This window comes from Xenopus laevis, chromosome 5L (assembly GCF_017654675.1).
Source record: "Xenopus laevis strain J_2021 chromosome 5L, Xenopus_laevis_v10.1, whole genome shotgun sequence".
NCBI lineage: Eukaryota > Metazoa > Chordata > Amphibia > Anura > Pipidae > Xenopus > Xenopus laevis.
The window spans coordinates 70702968-70720181 of NC_054379.1; the positions used below are offsets into that span (position 1 = coordinate 70702968).

A 17214-nucleotide genomic window follows, 5' to 3' on the forward strand; every position below is an offset into this window, starting at 1 on the left:
TTAAAAAAAGATGTGTTCTGCAGTAGCCATAATATATTGTCTTACACAATGTGGTTTTGGAACACAGAGCCAATAGTCCTATAGATTCATTGTATTCAAGCAAGACAGATCTGTTTGTGACAGGTGATAATGTTTCCTGTGTTTTTTCTTCTGTGTTCAACAACAATTTTCTTCTTCTAGACTTATTTATTCTGTCTGGTATTACAAAGGCACATTTGATTAAAAAAAATAAAAAAATTTGTGGCTACCAATAATTATATCGTTAGTATGCTATATTATTTTTGAGGTTTGAGTCGCACAGCAATACCAAACAAGGCATTGCATAGCAATTCACACACTCAGCAGACTAATTCATCCATGTATTCTAAGGAACAGTTTGTACAGTTTAAAGAGTATCGGGAATTTAGTTGCTTTTGACATTGCTAAATCAATGGAACACTAGGGCCCATTACAAGAAATCAAAACAAGAGCACATGAAATGGCCTATAACAGAGTTCTCTCAAGAGCCAATCTCAGAAAACACTTATAGGCTATTTAAAACCCTACAAATTATTTGCAGGCAGCACAGAGCCAAATTCAAATGCTCATTATTAGCTCTACAAAATATTGTTCAATTTGATTGCAGACTCGCTTAATTTTAATCTCTTTCTCTATATTTAAGTCTTTTATTTTAAGAGATTCTTAATTAAAAGTAAGGAGAATATGAGGGAATATGTCACATCTCTCTTTTGAATCCAGGGACAAGTCAGAAATGCTACATTGTATAGATAATTGATCACACCTGTTGCTTTATAGCATTCAAATGAGAATTTTATTTGTCTATCCATGCAAATTTGCTGCCAGAGAGACTAGTGGCATCATTACTTTATGGGACACTGAGTAAGCTTATACTACCTGAGAAATTTATAGATCAACTAGAACCAAACATATATCTTTAATGGTTTAGTTACAGATAAAATATATCCTACTTTTTAAATGGTACATTTTCTATTTATTTTCAGATGAAAAAAGTGTACATAGTTTATAAAACACACAGACCACTCTTCTGAATTTCAATGTATACATATTAATGCAGGGCTGTACAAAAGGAATGTTCTGTGCATACTATAAGCCATGATATTATTGTCCATGTGGAGGCTCATGGGCTGGATGCAGCCCACCAAAGTGGGTTACCCAGGCTACCCATTGGCTCCAATTTCAATTTGTCAACATGATGTCACAATGGAATATTTGTCACACTTTTGTTGGTAATGCTCTTAGAGACTGACTTGTCTTTAGACAACAACTGCATGCATAAGGCAAAGCCATTGGGATGCAAACGGCATCCTAATTGTCACCCTGAAATTGGTAGCAACGAAATTCTGACAAATATCCCATGATGACATTACAGCCTGTTTAAATAAATAGATAATAAACCATACGAATAAGAAGATCATTGTTCTACTCTACAAGGTATACAAAACATTCCTTCAGCTGCTGTAGGGTAAGGTAAAATGCCAATAACAGCAGCTGTAGGTCTGTAAGTCCAATAACTGTTTAAAAAGTAATATCAATAGGGAGCATATAAATATTTAGATAGATTTATAAAGTAAAATAAAGCAAATGAAGCAGCCAGACAATCAAAGTAGTAAAATAAAAGAGAAAAAAATGAGCATGGGGTGAATTATGTGAGTAAAAAGCAACGTTTCAAAAATCAGGTAGAAACTGGCCACTTGCTCGTTATATTACTAATTTATTTTGCTCTGTTAAGAAAATAACAAAAACAAAAAAGCAGGACAGAATGGAACCAAAAACACAATTTATACATGGTTAATCTGGTGACGCATGCACAGATGTCAGGTAAAAGCATTAGTAGTAATTAGGAGCAGTGTCTTTATAATTCACTTATTAGAGGGTTGCTGTTATTCACATATAGTGGTACTTACATCCCTGTACAGCCAAATCTACAGCCCAAACCAAAGTCAGGTGTGAAAGAAAGCACAACAATGTCAGTGAGAACTAAGAACAAGGAAAATGTACAGTTTCTCTTCTTTTAAACACTGACAATCAAGATTATAAAGCATGACATGCAAAGAAAGTCTTCACGTACAAAAAGCAGAGTCCCAGAACATGCAATGGGGAGGGATGGCTGTGCAGCGGACTTACATCTATGTAATTTGCATTTATATAATCTGAAGAAGGGTCGTCTTCCACTGGCTGCAAAATAACTCTGGAGTGATCGTCTGGGGAGGAATAGTTAGACAAGTTATTATAATCACATTTTTTAAATTACAGCTCAATATATACAACAAAAAGGAGAGCGCAAAATTGCACAGTCTGCTAAGGGTCACTTTGGAGGAAAGGGTAGAAAATGGACTGAGAGACAAAACCCCAGCAACATTATAATTACTGGCTGATTAGCCTGACAAGCAGATCAGTTTTGCCAATATAGTACCCTGTTTCAACCAAGAAGATAGTATATATGTGTTGCAAGAGAGAAGTGCTGGCATGGCATTCTCTTTAGAAGAAAGGAACACCCAATCTAATCCTGAAAATACACAAATATACATTTTCATTTATAGAAATATGTACAAAATAAATAAAAAATCAGCATCACTGCTCAATATATTGTTGAGGTGCCCCCAGCTTCTTAGGGAAGGAGCACAAATTATTTACTTCCAAAATGTGCATAGCCAGTACAAAACAATGTAAAATATGTTCAATGTATCCACAAAAGGGGGCACAAAAGGAAATTAAATCACAACTATCCGATATTATTATGTTATATCTGAATTTATAATATTTACAGGCTCTTTTCAGCTGTATATACAAACTAACCTTTTAGGACATCACAGTTACGTTTAAAGGAATAAATATAGGTTGTAATTTATTTTAAGAGAGAATTAGCTTGACATGTTGGGCCCCCACAGGGCCCAAGAATGTGCCAGTGAAACGTTCATGTATTGTAAGTTACCTATAGTTATATTCATTCATAATCAGAAATGGATGCATAAGAAGCCAAACAGAACGGGATGTGTGTCCCAATTTAAATCCATAAATCCAAGCAATGCACCTAAACTACAGTGGATGCCCAAATCTGTCCAAAAATAGGTTTTATTTTTATATATTTGTAGAGATGTAATGGTTTTATTAGTACACTCACTTAAAAATAACCACTTTCCTCAAAATGAACCCTGATGTTGCATTTCAAATTACTAGACACAATCAGCTAGATACATCAGCAAAAGCATCACCATAAATGAATTGTTTGCAGCAGTAAAATAAAATAAGGTTGTCGATCTCAAACTGTAAAAACAAGACTATTTGAGAAGAATAGATATCAAACATCTACTAAAGTTTACTGAGGGGGTTGTTCTGTATTAATCGAAGCAGCAAACTCAATTGGAACACTTTAAAGAAGCAATCATTTTTAAAGGGCTGCCCTAAAAATATAGTTAAAAATAATTGTATCTGTACGGAGAATACGCTCTTTACATCATGTGAACTCAGCTAACACACCTGTGGTATTTCTCTGGAATTACCGTAACACAAGCTTCCTGTTAATTCATTGCGAAACATTAACACATTTTGTAATACATCATAGAAGTTTCAAGAACAAATTCAACAACCTATACCAAAATATTATTTAAAAAAATCTTCAGTTCACTTTATGAGCATGTCCCACAGAATGCAGGTTTACTGGACCGTAACAAGAACCAAGTTGGGGCCCAGACATCCCATGAGGCAAAGCAAATTTCTGATGGCAACCCTAATGGCATTAACCCAAGTAAAATGTTTGCATTTTTGGATATTTTGGCTATATGAACAAAAAACTCAACATGCACAATTATAGCAATCCTTGTTCACAGCAACATACATATATACATACAACATAATCTGCAATTAAACATGGAGTAACAACAAAGAGCAGAGAGTGGGTGCAGTAAAATAACAATTATGCTGCTTCTAAACTGTGCTGACAAAATCTGGAAAAATTAATATATTGCTGAAAAAATAAGGTGGCATATAATTCTGTTATGAGTCAGGAGAGCTTGCATGGTGTGCCCTAAATGCAGAGCTGGAGAATATATCTGCAAGGCACTAGCTTTCAGCTGCTGAGACCACAGCCCACAAAAACCCAACGTTTACTTCTTAGTGCTAGATTTCTTGGTCTTTATCGAATGTCAGTTTTTAATCTTGTGTCTATCTCTTTTGTTTTTATTTTCTTTTGATTTAGGAAAGGGAGTGGTGACAATACAATGTGTAGCAGTTTAGGAGAGTAACAACACATCCCACCTTGTTCAATACTTTATATCACAGCTCATATTTGCAGCAGTGAACCTAAAAAAAAAACTTGCAGAACCCAACGTTTAAAAAATGGAGTAACATTATTATATGCTAGGTACTAAATAGTATAAAAGAAGGCTGGAGTAGCTTGAAACACAAATCATTTCACACTTACATGCAATAATATTTCCGTAACGGTTCTTTGTCCTGTTTTGATCTTTTTTAGCAACATCCCACGAAGCAGATTGGCCCTCAAAGAAACTCTGAAACAGAAGAGACTTATAACTTACACTCTATGTATAAATATACTGTACCTTTATGGAAATATCAACAGGACAAATGTACAGTATTACTTTAAACATGAAGCATAACAATTTGGTTTATATGAACTTAAAAATATGACTATTTCTGATATGGTCTAGACACTCTGCGCTTACTTCATACTCTTCCTTGAATCCATAGCTGTCAGAGGTCTTCATCAGATTGATATGTTGTAGTAAGTCTGCAACTCTGATAGCAGGATGAAGTTGTCCTGTTTGGTAAGGAGATTCAGTCCCCTCACATAGGTAACGTGGAACATCTAGAAGACGGTTGTTTTCTGCAGCTGCTGTGTGATTTTCATCTGTGGATATCACAATGGATAGTGCATATTAATAAATTTTAGTGCAAAGTAAAAGATGATGTACAACAGAAGACCCATGGAGCAGTATGACTTCTTTAAATTTGGTCAAAGAAATTAAATTTAGAAGCTTGTTTCTGTAAAATATATTCGGGGTCCACGTTCACCTATTATGAGTTACAGACAAGTGTGGCCGACATATAATCCAGCACATGGAATGGACCCTTCAACACCTCATGTTAAGTGCATTACTTTCTTTAAACAATGCATTTCAATTAAGAAACAAAATATATAATTAATTACATCAGAAGGTAAAAGTCACATGATTACCAGGGACTGCGTTTGTACAAACTGAAGAGCATTTTCACGGGAGCTTTGTTTTTTTTCACACAAATAAAAGAAATGTATTTAACTGTGTCACATTATTAGATTTAGTTATGTAAATGATCAAACAATATACACTGACCAGCACAGATTCTCTGCAAACACATTTCTTTTCATAACAATTAATTTGTGTCAAATACTTGAAAAACTAAATATTGTCTTTCCTGTACTGCATTTTATAGGGCAAGTACAAACATAACAGCTGGCAAAAGTAATAGGGGCAATAATGGGCATCTCAGCAAAACTTATGATTGCTATATTGCAAAACAGCATGAATTTTCAACTCCAAAAAATTTGGTTCTGTGAGGGCTGCTAGAACAAATGTAAAGCTGAAGGAGAACCTTTTGACTTACCAGTGATCGGCACTATACCAGCGCAGCATGAAAGAGAAATGGCAAAATGATTGAGTGAAACCTATCAAATCACCCTGTGTTTTGGAGCAGCTGGGGAATGATTAGATCAGATGCCCAAGAACTTGCGGGGATGTTTAAAGTAATAAGATAGAACAAGCATGCAATTCTACAGTAACAGAAAGTACTAACACAAAACAGCATGTAGTCACAGAAGCAATAACAACTTGTAATTGTGAGGGCTCATGGCCATAAAAAGGACAGTTTCAAAACCTGGGGATGTGAGCTAGGTCACATAGCATTCAACATGTATAGAACTGCCACTTTGTACGGCGAGTTCTGATCAAAGGCATGACTAAAGGCCCACTGGCAAAATCTGGCCAAAGCCCATGTCAACCACAAACACTCATACTCCCTGCAAGTACAACCCAGATTTGCAATATACAATCAAGCTTTTGAATTGAGTAGTAAAAAACACTATACTGTGCCTCCTTCATAAATTAGACCTGGTCAAGACTTACCCAAAAATGTATTTGACAATAAGAGTAAAGCTACACCATTGTAGAATGACACAGACCACTGCCCTATTTGATAATAATTCATACAGGCAGATGCACAAGTACCCAAACATATTTTCATAATCTCTTTACAGAGCAGCAGTAATAAATAGAGATAGTACAGTTGGCACAGGTCAGACTATTCTTAAAAAGTAGGTTGTTTATACAACCACCAGGTTTACCAGTGCAGGACAACAGAACATGATATTTTACTTAAACACTTTCATTTTTTGGTGTTACCGTTTCTTTAATGTATTTTTCAGTCACTAATTATAATTATAATGATTATAATAATTAAAAGATGTTTTACACAGCCAGATCCCACATATTTCTTTCTTGTGTATGCACAAAGCTAAGCTAAGTAACAGGAAATGTGGTGTTTAACAGCCATGAAATAGGAATGGAACCCTAAATAATGAGTTTTTTTTTTTTTTTTTTTACAAAGTTCTTCTATGCTTATTAGCAACACATTCCTCACATTTTTAATTACAGCAATTAGATATGCCTTAGAGAGTGAAAGAGCTTATCAAACTTAAGGCTTTCCAGATGTTGTGAACTACTACTCCCAGAACCTACTGGTAGAAATTCAAAGCAGTAATTCCAGCCAACTGAAGAGCTGTTAGCTGAAACACTTGTTTAAAGGGCTTATAACATTTTTATTTAAATAATTACCCTCCCTTTCAAACTTCTGCATTTGAGCTTTGAAGATAAATGGGAAAAGAAATCATAGAGTGTGTGCCATAAAGTCCTTTGTTCTGGTTAGACAATAAAATGAAGAAAAATAATACATAGGCCTATGATATGAGCATATTAATATGGCCATACAAAATTGTTATAAAGTTTTTTTCTAACAATAAAGGTATTAAAGCAGGCTTCAAGTATTAGCCCAGCAGGCTTTCCAATCACAACAGTATGCCCATATTAAAACAATGCAATGGTGAAAACTTTAAATCCTAAAATGTAATAAATATTCAGCTTTATTAGTAGCTAACGGAGAATCAGTGCTTGACTGAGCCATAATCATTATTTGGCTTGAAGCATTTGTACTTATAGTGGGGTAATGCACCTTTTCATGTAAACCTCAGATAACCAGCAAAGAGGACAATGCAGCACTGGACAAGATTATAAATCACGTGCAAAAAAAAAAAAAAAAAGACAATTCATGCGGGATCTATTCATGATGGCAGTCTAGGTCCTCACCTAACACAGCAGTCGGCACAAGTGGATCATTGGGCACTGCAGGAAAACAAAGCTCATGAAGATATACATAATCTCCAATTATAGTGGACTGAATAAAGATGAGCATACAAACAAACACTATACATCAACAACCAATATTTAGCTCAGCATACAAGAAACAAGACAGATTACAATATAAAAACATGACGGAGCTACATGAGCATCAAATCAGCCTCAAGCATAAAAACTGAACAATACTGAACATGTGTGAGTTAGTAGGCTCTGGGCAAAAAAAACATAACTTGCCCAGTAAGGTTTTTTCTGTATTAGCATAATAAGTACCTGTTAAAGAGTTTAACACACAACGTTGATTACGCAAACCTACTAACACTTCTAAGACACAAATGAATGTGAGTGCTTTGTAGATGTTTGCTGAAATCATGCAATGTGTGTGAATCAATGTGGCATTCTAAAAAGCTTCTGTGACAGATGAGCGTTGCAGTTGGCCCATGACAATTAGGTCAGCAAATCACAGCAGTCTTGCCAGGGATGCATGAAGACAGCCATCAATGTGTTGAAAGAGCTGCACTGTTGATCAGGGTCACAAATAGCTTACGGTAACTTAATTCCCAATAATATAGGTAATAATAAAATTGACACAATACAAATATTGACCTATTGTAAAAGCTGGTTGAAAAGATAAAAAGTATGGATTCTGGGTATCCTCTAAGCATTTATCCTCTCTTAAGCAAATTTCTATACCAAAATTATTTCTGTCGGCACTGTAAAACTAGTTAAGACTTCTGTATCCTGATTGTAAAGTTCTAAATGTCTCCAAAAGCAACAAAGATATTGTCTGAAAGTGGGGAAAGAATAGTTACAAAGAACACAACCTTTTTAGGCACACTTACATCTTGGGCTGAAATTGTGGGAGTCCATGTAGGTGATAGACAGAGGATCTTCAGCATGCAGAGTACTTTGGTCAGCATAACTTCTATCCATAGCATTCACCATGTGAGTCATCTCTTGGCGGGTGTTTCCCATGGCATCCTTCCGTTTCTTGGCCAATTTGCTGTAATGTCAATATAAAAACAAATGAAACCACATGGCTGAGTAACATCATACAATTAAAAATAGGGGCAAATAATAGTAAAAGTAACACTTTGGTGATCTAGGAGTAGAAGGTCCCTGTACGGCTGTAATTGCAGTACACTTATGGCTATGCTACTAGTGGACAGCACCTACTTCATTTAACGCAGGTATCAGGAGTCAATAGGAACCCTGAAAATTGTCTATTTCAAGGCAAAAGGTTAAGGGTTTCCTGCCAAGAGTTGGGGTAAAGGCTGAATATGGCCTGTGACAAGAATTTGGGAACATCTGAATCCACACCATTGTAATCAGCAAGGGTTAAGGCATCATTACAGGGAATATGAATAATGATGACTGGAACATGAAGAGACAATATAAGTATAGAGATAAAGAGTAAATTAATAATAACAAAAAAATGTTGCCTCATAATTAATTTTTATATTAGGGTAATCGACCCTAAAAAGCAGGCAGCATTTACAAAAACAAAACAAAAGTAACTTAAAGACCTGCTGCAAAGTTAAGCAAGATTATTTTGGGCTATAATATAGCAAAAGCTCTCCAATCCATCTCATTTTCTGAATGTTACATAAAAAATTTGTTGAAAAGTGTATATATGATAAAACATGCTCTCAAACTGTTAAATAATTAACTTGCAGAGACAGAGAGCATTACACTTAAACATACAGTAGTGGATAGTTATCAAAATGCTCTTCAATTTGGCAGATAGGAACTACAGTTCAGGGTAAGGATTAATGGGTTCTTTCACACAGACATTTAGTACGCAGCAATATGAATAACTGACTCTCTTCCAAGGACAGCCAAATGTGAACACTTAAATACTCCAAAAGGGAGGAGGGGGTATCAGGAAGTCCTGCAGACATGAACTGATAACATTTTAACACACACACATATAATATATATATACACACACACACACAAATTACCAAGGTTGTCTTTTATCATTTAACACAATAACAATTGTATACGGAAACTTTCAATTTAAAAACCATGAACCTAATAAATCAAGAACAGAATCTTAAGAGACAAGGAAGGGAACTGTAATGCCTCAAGAAATCTCTATGGCTATTGCTACAAAGGTCATTAGCTGAATTCAAAAATGAAAATGAAAGGCACAATACTGGAAACACCATCTGGTGGGAAAAGACAAATAACAGTACAATAAATCAGCACTTTGCCAAATTGTGCTGTCATGCAAGTTATCTAAAAGGTGTTTTTGGTTGAGTACATATGGACATCTTATACACAAAGAATGTATAAACACAACTCTAATTCAGGATGAGTGATTACTGGTTATTCTTGTTACTCTACTATTAAAGGTTGCTTGGTGTATGTTGCCATGTTCTTCCTGCAGATGCATGGTTTGCCTTTTTTTCTTTCATAAACTCTGGTAAATAACCAGGGCTATTCAAGTAGCCATCCAATACAGGAGTAGTATTTATTATCCAGAACCATTGGGGAAAACATGGTGCCTTTCTATGGTACACCATGACCGCAGATTCAGGTTAGCTCAGTTAATATAATATATTGAACTGTCTTATAACTACAAAGAAAAAGCAAATGAGCAAAAAAATGTATTTGTTTAACTAGAAGACTATTTGAAATAGCATTCCAGAATTAAAGATAACACCTATACCTGTATAAGTTGGGGCTCATAATAAATATTTAACAAAAAGCTGAATATCTCACCGCTTGGAAAGTTGAAAAATTAGCTATATCAAAATATAGATATATAGCTATAGACATATATAGATAGATATAGATATATGTAAATAGAAATGCCAAATGAATGTACACTACAAGAAAGTCAATCTTTAATATCAGGTAACCAGGCACACTCCCATGCAGCCCACAGCAAAACTGCAAGTAAAAGGTCATTAATTGTAGGAGTACCATCAGCAAATATGATGTTAGTTTTCTATAACAAATACAGATGATAATTAAATAAAGCATGCCTTGGCTTTTGTGTAGGGTACTGCAGTCCATCCATGTTTAACAAGGCTCAAACATTCCTTGAATCTAAAACTAATGTCCAGGGCCTGCCGTAAAAAGCAAGTCGATAAGCAGTCCCTACGCTGGCAGCTGCTTTCTTCTTCGCCTGCAGAAACGACAAGTCTCGTGTTTTTTTGCTGAAATCTGTTGCGTGTGCCTGTGCCAGGCAGTTCAAAATAATAGGGTAAAGACTCACTCGAACTCCCCTTGCAATGTGCTCCGGAGGGAGGACCAGATGTGCCCACGATCATGCAGAGCTCCTCAGCTGCAGCATACAACATGTAGGAAAAAGGATGGCACACCACCACCTATTGAAGTAAAAGTAACTTTTTTTTTTTTTTTTCAACCATTAAAAATTAGTTAAGGTGTGTATGAGACACCTTACGCGTTTCGGGAACACCCCTTAAACGCGTTAGGCGTCTCATGCACTCCAGCGACCTTAACGATGTGCAGTCCTTTTTCCTACATGTTGCCTGCACCCAGGCAGATGCAATTTTTCCGGGTGCAGACGAAGAAGAAAGAAGCTGCCAGCACAGAGGCCAGCTTTTTTCCACAGCCACCGTGTGGCATTAGCCTAATGTCTGTCACTTGTTCCATTTGGCATGGCAGCAACCCATGCTCTGATCTTATGGCTAAAACTGTAATGTTTTATTTACAGAATAATTTGCCACTTGAAATAACACTACAGAACATGCTGAATAGACCTTATGCGTGCACAGAGTGCATAAGTGTTACAAGGTGGTGCAAGCCTGTTCAGCAGTTTACAGCTAAGCCATGACCCAATATGGTGATGAGGCATGGCCACTTGTGTAAAGCATCTTATGTCAAATATTCTAGCTACTGCAAGAAAACCAGCCTCCAGGACATGCCCAAGCCAGAATTTCCCTTCTTGTTGCTCTGCAGCTGGTTGCTTGTTATCTGAATTGCTACAGGCCAGTCAGTTGATTAACTACTCAACCCTTCCATGTTCTAAAGTAAGATATCTGTAATTTCCAAATGACTGACAGAAGCATCTCAGAAAATTACAGATTAACAAGATTCTTGAGTGAGCATCAGCCTTACTACCACAGGGGAATATGGGGGTGTTGTGGACATCTTTTAATCAACAAATCAGTGAAGTAATGTTCTCAATATATGATGCTAGCCTAAGGGAAAGTCTTTGCATTAAAAGTGGTATCAACAGGTTATAAAATGGTCATAAAATGCAGTTTTATTTTAAGCATAATGTGACTGAACTGAGATAAACCAATTGCGGGTTAGTGTATGTCATTAACTGCATTTCACTAAACTTACAAGGTTTCTATAACTGTAAATTTGTTGAAAACTGCCATTTTATCACGCTATATTAGTATATACGCAGTTACAGAGAATTCGATACTTTATTTTCCGTTATTAGAGAACTATTAGCTAACATAACCTTGTAGACATAGATGCTCCCTTGTTTTATCATTTGTATTTAATTTTACCATGGCTGCCACTTATAAGAATGTAATCAGTTTTTTTTTTTTTTTTTTTACCCTAAAGCAGGATTCAAGGATATACTGGTAAATCAGGATTTTTGAAAGTAAAACAATTTCTGTGTTTGTTTTATTGTTTGCACTCTGCGCCAATTGCCTGTAATCCTCATTGTTTGTAAACAATTAGACAAACAAATATTGAAGTGGACAATGAATATGGTTAATGAATTCTAATAAATAATGAAAATGGATAGGTTAGTGAACTAGGTCCAAGTATATAGAAATCTGTGCATGCTCAGTAATGAGAGCCACGTATAGCAGCTGAAAAGATGGGACCAGGTTCAGCCCAGGAAGGAAGCTATAGGAGTGGGGTATGACTGGGGGAGGATTGGGTTCCATTATAGAGCAAAGAAGAATTAAATGGGTTGTTCGCCTATAAATTTTCTTTTAATATGTTACAGAATGGGCAGTTCTAAGAAACCTTTATTTATTTATTTATAGTTTTTGAAATATTTGCCTTCTTCTGGCTCTTTCCAGCTTTCAAATGGGGTCACTGATCCCACCTCAAAAAACAAGGCTACACATTTATTGTTATCACTACTTTTTATTATTTATATTTATTTATTTATTTATTTATAACTGGAGAGCTGCTGAATAAAAAGTTAAATAACCCAAAAACAACAAATAAAAAATTAAAACTATTTGCAAGTTGTCACAGAATATCACTCTTTGCTTCATACTAAGTTAGTCTAAACGTTAACACCCCACTTAAGCCTTTTGCCATTTTAGGCAGGTAGCTTCCCACTCACTATCACTAGCTTTGGGGTTGGATTTTTGTTGTTGTTTTTTTAATTAGTTATGTTGTTAGCTGTCACTGGAGTTTGGTATTTACTCGGTTTGGGGAAGGGAGTCTGAAAAACTCAAGGATTCCCTTAGCTATGGTAATGGTAGTAGTATAACTATAGATAGCAAATCACACGGTTAAGGGGGTGGGCCAGACCGCGGGGTCTGTTTTAAGCATGGGCTCTTCTTATTTATACTCCATGCTTAAGTAAAGGCTTTTATCGTCAGTTGAAATTTTAAACTGACAATACTGAAAAAGGCAGTATTGTCAGTTGAAAATATCACCAGCAATGTTACAACAAGGGTGGGCGTGACCATTATGTAACGTGGACTTCAATTAAATTTATTGCCTAATGGGGCGCTGACAATATTGTTTTGAGGTAGCATTGCTGCCGATCAAGCAAGCTACAATTAAGGGCAAGGTTACACTGAGCGTTTCGGGGAGATTTAGTCACCTGGCGACTAATCGCCTCGTCTTTGCGGCGACCAATCTCCCGAACGCCTTCAGTCACTCTGCACTGGCTAAAATGAAAAATAGTCGACGCTAATCACACGCGGCAATTCGTTTTCCGAAGTCGCCCGAAGTTTCCTCGTGAGACAACTTCGGAAAACTAATCTCCACGTGTGATTGGCGCCGGCGATTTTTCATTTTAGCCAGCGCAGAGTGAGGGAAGGCGTCATTTTTTGATATTGAAGTAATGAGTACAAATTTAATTGGAAGGGGAATTGGAAGGTTCTAAATAAAGGAGAATTCAACTGTTAACTAAAAAAAACTCAGTTATGAGGGGGAATGAGCACTGAACAGACTGAAGTCTACAGCGAGGGAGGTATATGTCTTGAAGAATGTTGTTGAGCAATGTGATTTCTTGGATGTTTCTTATAGAAATCCAATTCTGAAAATTTCAGAGTATGCCACAATTATAAGACATTACATCCAGTAAATGGATAAACTCATCTTTTCCTTACTTGTTACTTTCATTTAGTTATACAGGCAAACATTAACAGCGTACTTAACAGAGATAGTACATCATTCACATCACCCTTGCCCCAGTAGAGCTTACACTCTAAGGTCCCTATCACCTTCCCCCCATGGAATTCTGATTTGTGTAAAGCTGGCCATGCATAAAAATATATATTTATCTAGGATGCTACACTAGCCAGGGTCTAACATCTAGCATACGCACCTACTGGCACAAGTGTCTGCCACAGATCTTTCAGTTCAAGTGAATGAGAAGTGGCTGCAAGGAAAGTGGTTGTAATCACTACTGAGAGAACCAACATTGTTTATTTTGCTCTGAGGGCAATTGCTCAAAACCTACACTATTTAAGTTTCTGTTTTGTCTGTTAATGTAAGTCTACATTATATTGTCAGATTTAATATTTTTCTATTGCTGGCTGTTAAGTATATTAAAGTAAATTAATTTTCTTATGTTATAGAACGACCAATTCTAAGCAACTTTTCAATTGGTTTTCATTATTTATTTTTTATAGTTTTATAGTTATTTGACTTTTTCTTCTGATTCTTTGCAGCTTTCAAATGGGCGTCGCTGTCCCCTTCTAAAAAAACAAATGCTCTGTAAGGCTACAAATGTATTGTTATTTTTTATTACTGATCCTTTCAGACTCTCTCCTATTCACATTCCAGTCGCTTATTTAAATCAATGCATGGTTGCTAGGGTAATTTTGGCCCTAGTTAGCAGATTGCTTAAAATGCAAATTGAAGAGCTGCTGAATAAAAAACGAAATAACTAAAAAACCTTCAATAATAAAAAATGAAAACCAATTGCAATTTATCTCAGTATATGACTCTCTACATCATACTAAAAGTTATCTTAAAGTTGAACAACCAACCCCTATAAAATGTTTGGCAATAATACTGTATTTCTGGAGGTAACTGTGTTTCTCTGCAGTTGGCACATGTTGCAAATAAAACCCACACTTCTCTTCAGAGCTAGCGTGTGTCAGACTAACACAAAAGATCCTACAAAGCAGAAAACTGTAAGTTTGAAAAGGACTGCCTTTTATTTAATGTCTTTCTGTGTTTGCCAAGTTCACAGCAGATTTAAATAGACGTAGGAACCCCAAGGGTTTGAAAGCCTAGCTATCTTTTTATTACTTTTTACCTTAAGGTATCATATACTTTAATTACATAAGATTATGGTAGGGATCTTCAGCTTACATCTCACCAGCTGTTCAGCTACAATTCCCTGCAGGGATCTAATGAGTTGCCGTACAAAATCCAGAGTCAAACTTCTAAACTGGTTATCCTTGGGCTATAGAAATTATTTTACCAGCAAATATTTTAAAATGAGTATCCCATTATTGTGTGCCTTAAGTGTTACACAAACTAAAATACAACATCCTCAAATGCTTGTTCAAACAATAGTTGCACAAAAATGACTTTTACTCCAGCACAGGGCTGCAGGGATATTTACGCCACTATACATGTTAGAAAGCATTATGTGGTGTTTACACATACAACAGATATACTATCCCTGCCCCATTGCCTAGAATTCTTTCTTCAGCAACCACCAATGTCTCAGGCATTCTCAAAGTAGTATCAGACAGCAAGGGAGGGAACCTGAGGTATCAAAATATTTTAGGGTAGCAAAACATAAAGACAGGTGTAAATACTAAAAGAATAACTTCTGCCAAACGTAGCATAATGATTTTCTGTAAGAGTTGGAGTGGTGTGCTTTGTTAAATCAACTACTATAAAGCATAAGATTACAATACACAGGAACTAGGTAACGACTGCCTATTGTTTCATTAGGCCCTCTTTAACAACAATACAAACACAGAGAAAAATCATCAGCAATTATTGTAGTAGAAAAACCATACAGCAATATCAGCTGACCTTTTGGCTGGGCGCCTGTATTTGTCCCATTGAGCCAATCCTTGTGAATCAGAGCTGCAGTTTCAGATTATGAGAGCAGTGGTTCTGAGACAGTTTAACTTCAACAACCATTATTGATCAAATACATTGGCAGGACCCTGTTAGGCTGCATATTTACTAAAACACTGGTACCACGGCATCAACAATCTAGGACACTTATAAGTTCAACATAAATTACAGTTTAATTGGTATTCAGGTTTAGCTCCCCAATTCTTACCCTTAATGGTCACTAGATCAGGGTTCTTCAAAGGAAAATAAATGCAATATATAAAGGCCTATTTGTAACTATCCTACATATTTCCTTAATGCATTGGAAACGTACGTCAAAACAAAGGCTTTCTGAAATAAGCAAATACTTATAGAAATGTAACAATGTATCTGCAGAGAGAGAAGCTTTTACTTAATTCGAGCATTACAGTACTTATTGCTAAAAGTCTATATACTGCTCTAGAAGCTTTATCCAGTTAATAATTAAATAAACACAATTTTAAATAATAGACACATAATTGTGCCATAGTAATATTGCAGTATTACAATTCTCCCATCTTGACAAATACAAGAGTCCTCTACACTCAACCCATTATCAATATATTTAAGACATTGAGACATTTTGTGCATACTGCTACTGAACCTTTAAACAAAACAGGGATTATTTGTCCATATATTGCAATACAGGGATTGTTAGTCCATATATTGCAATATATTTAAATTTAATTCTCCCATCTTCTTGCACCTGCTAACTCAAAACCTTGTACATTTTAAGCATGCAAATCAGATGGCCCTTTCAAAATCAAGACCACTAACATTTATATGTTGAACAGAAAATCCCACCATCACATGAACCCTTGCAAAGAATTAGCAATTTAAGTTTTCATAAATTGCAGAGTACACCACATATAGCACCCTTGGACTCCTTTACACCAGTTTCCCCTCAACACTACTGTGATTTTATCCTGAACACCAATATGGAGTGATTAATTTGTAAATATGGATCCCATTACATAGACATAACAAAGGAACAAAAACAGGTTAGCAGCTTGTGGTAAATGCAATGCAACATCCCTCTAAGAATAGTACATGATTAATAAGTTAGTGCATGTTTTTTAGTGCAAAAGCAGTGGGTTAAAGGATAAAGATAAGGCATATAAAGGCATGATGTACATATAGAATGCATAGTCTGGCAGTGCCTATGCAATGTACCAACTTAGTTGTTTAAACCCACTCAAGAATGCCCTCATGTAATAGCATGGTGCCGAGTCTAGAAATGATTCCCTTCTTATTTTTAAAGGGACACTGCATTTTAGTTAGTTGATAAAAATAAAAATAAAAGAGATGGCCAATTTCTACTTACAGGTAGTAGGAGTAAGAATAGTAGCTCCTCCTGGCAAGCAAATCACAGACAGTGGGGAAAAAGAAGCAATGGTGAATGAAAAAGCATGAACCATCCACATTCAACAAAGCAGCACAAGAAACAAAATGTAAAATAAATAAAATGGGCATTTAAAATAAAGTATATCAAATTATCCATAGAAATGAGGCACTTGTTAGCATTTAAATGTTCTCA

At 35.8% G+C, this 17214-nt stretch overlaps 1 protein-coding gene across 14 annotated transcripts in view; it reads right to left on the reverse strand.

The window, feature by feature from the left end:
• ptprk.L (protein tyrosine phosphatase receptor type K L homeolog) overlaps positions 1–17214 on the reverse strand; it is a 291695-nt gene that overhangs the window by 24446 nt on the left and 250035 nt on the right. For 4 of the 14 annotated variants that reach the window (XM_041562917.1, XM_041562921.1, XM_041562918.1 and 1 more), the window contains 7 exons: positions 17002–17031; positions 8267–8427; positions 7377–7412; positions 5623–5634; positions 4704–4888; positions 4442–4529; positions 2146–2222 (listed from right to left, as the gene is read on the reverse strand). In XM_041562917.1, coding sequence (XP_041418851.1) covers positions 2146–2222; positions 4442–4529; positions 4704–4888; positions 5623–5634; positions 7377–7412; positions 8267–8427; positions 17002–17031 — 589 coding nt within the window. The remainder of the gene's footprint in view (positions 1–2145; positions 2223–4441; positions 4530–4703; positions 4889–5622; positions 5635–7376; positions 7413–8266; positions 8428–17001; positions 17032–17214) is intronic. The other 10 variants (XM_041562924.1, XM_041562929.1, XM_041562926.1 and 7 more) reach the window with 6 other exon arrangements.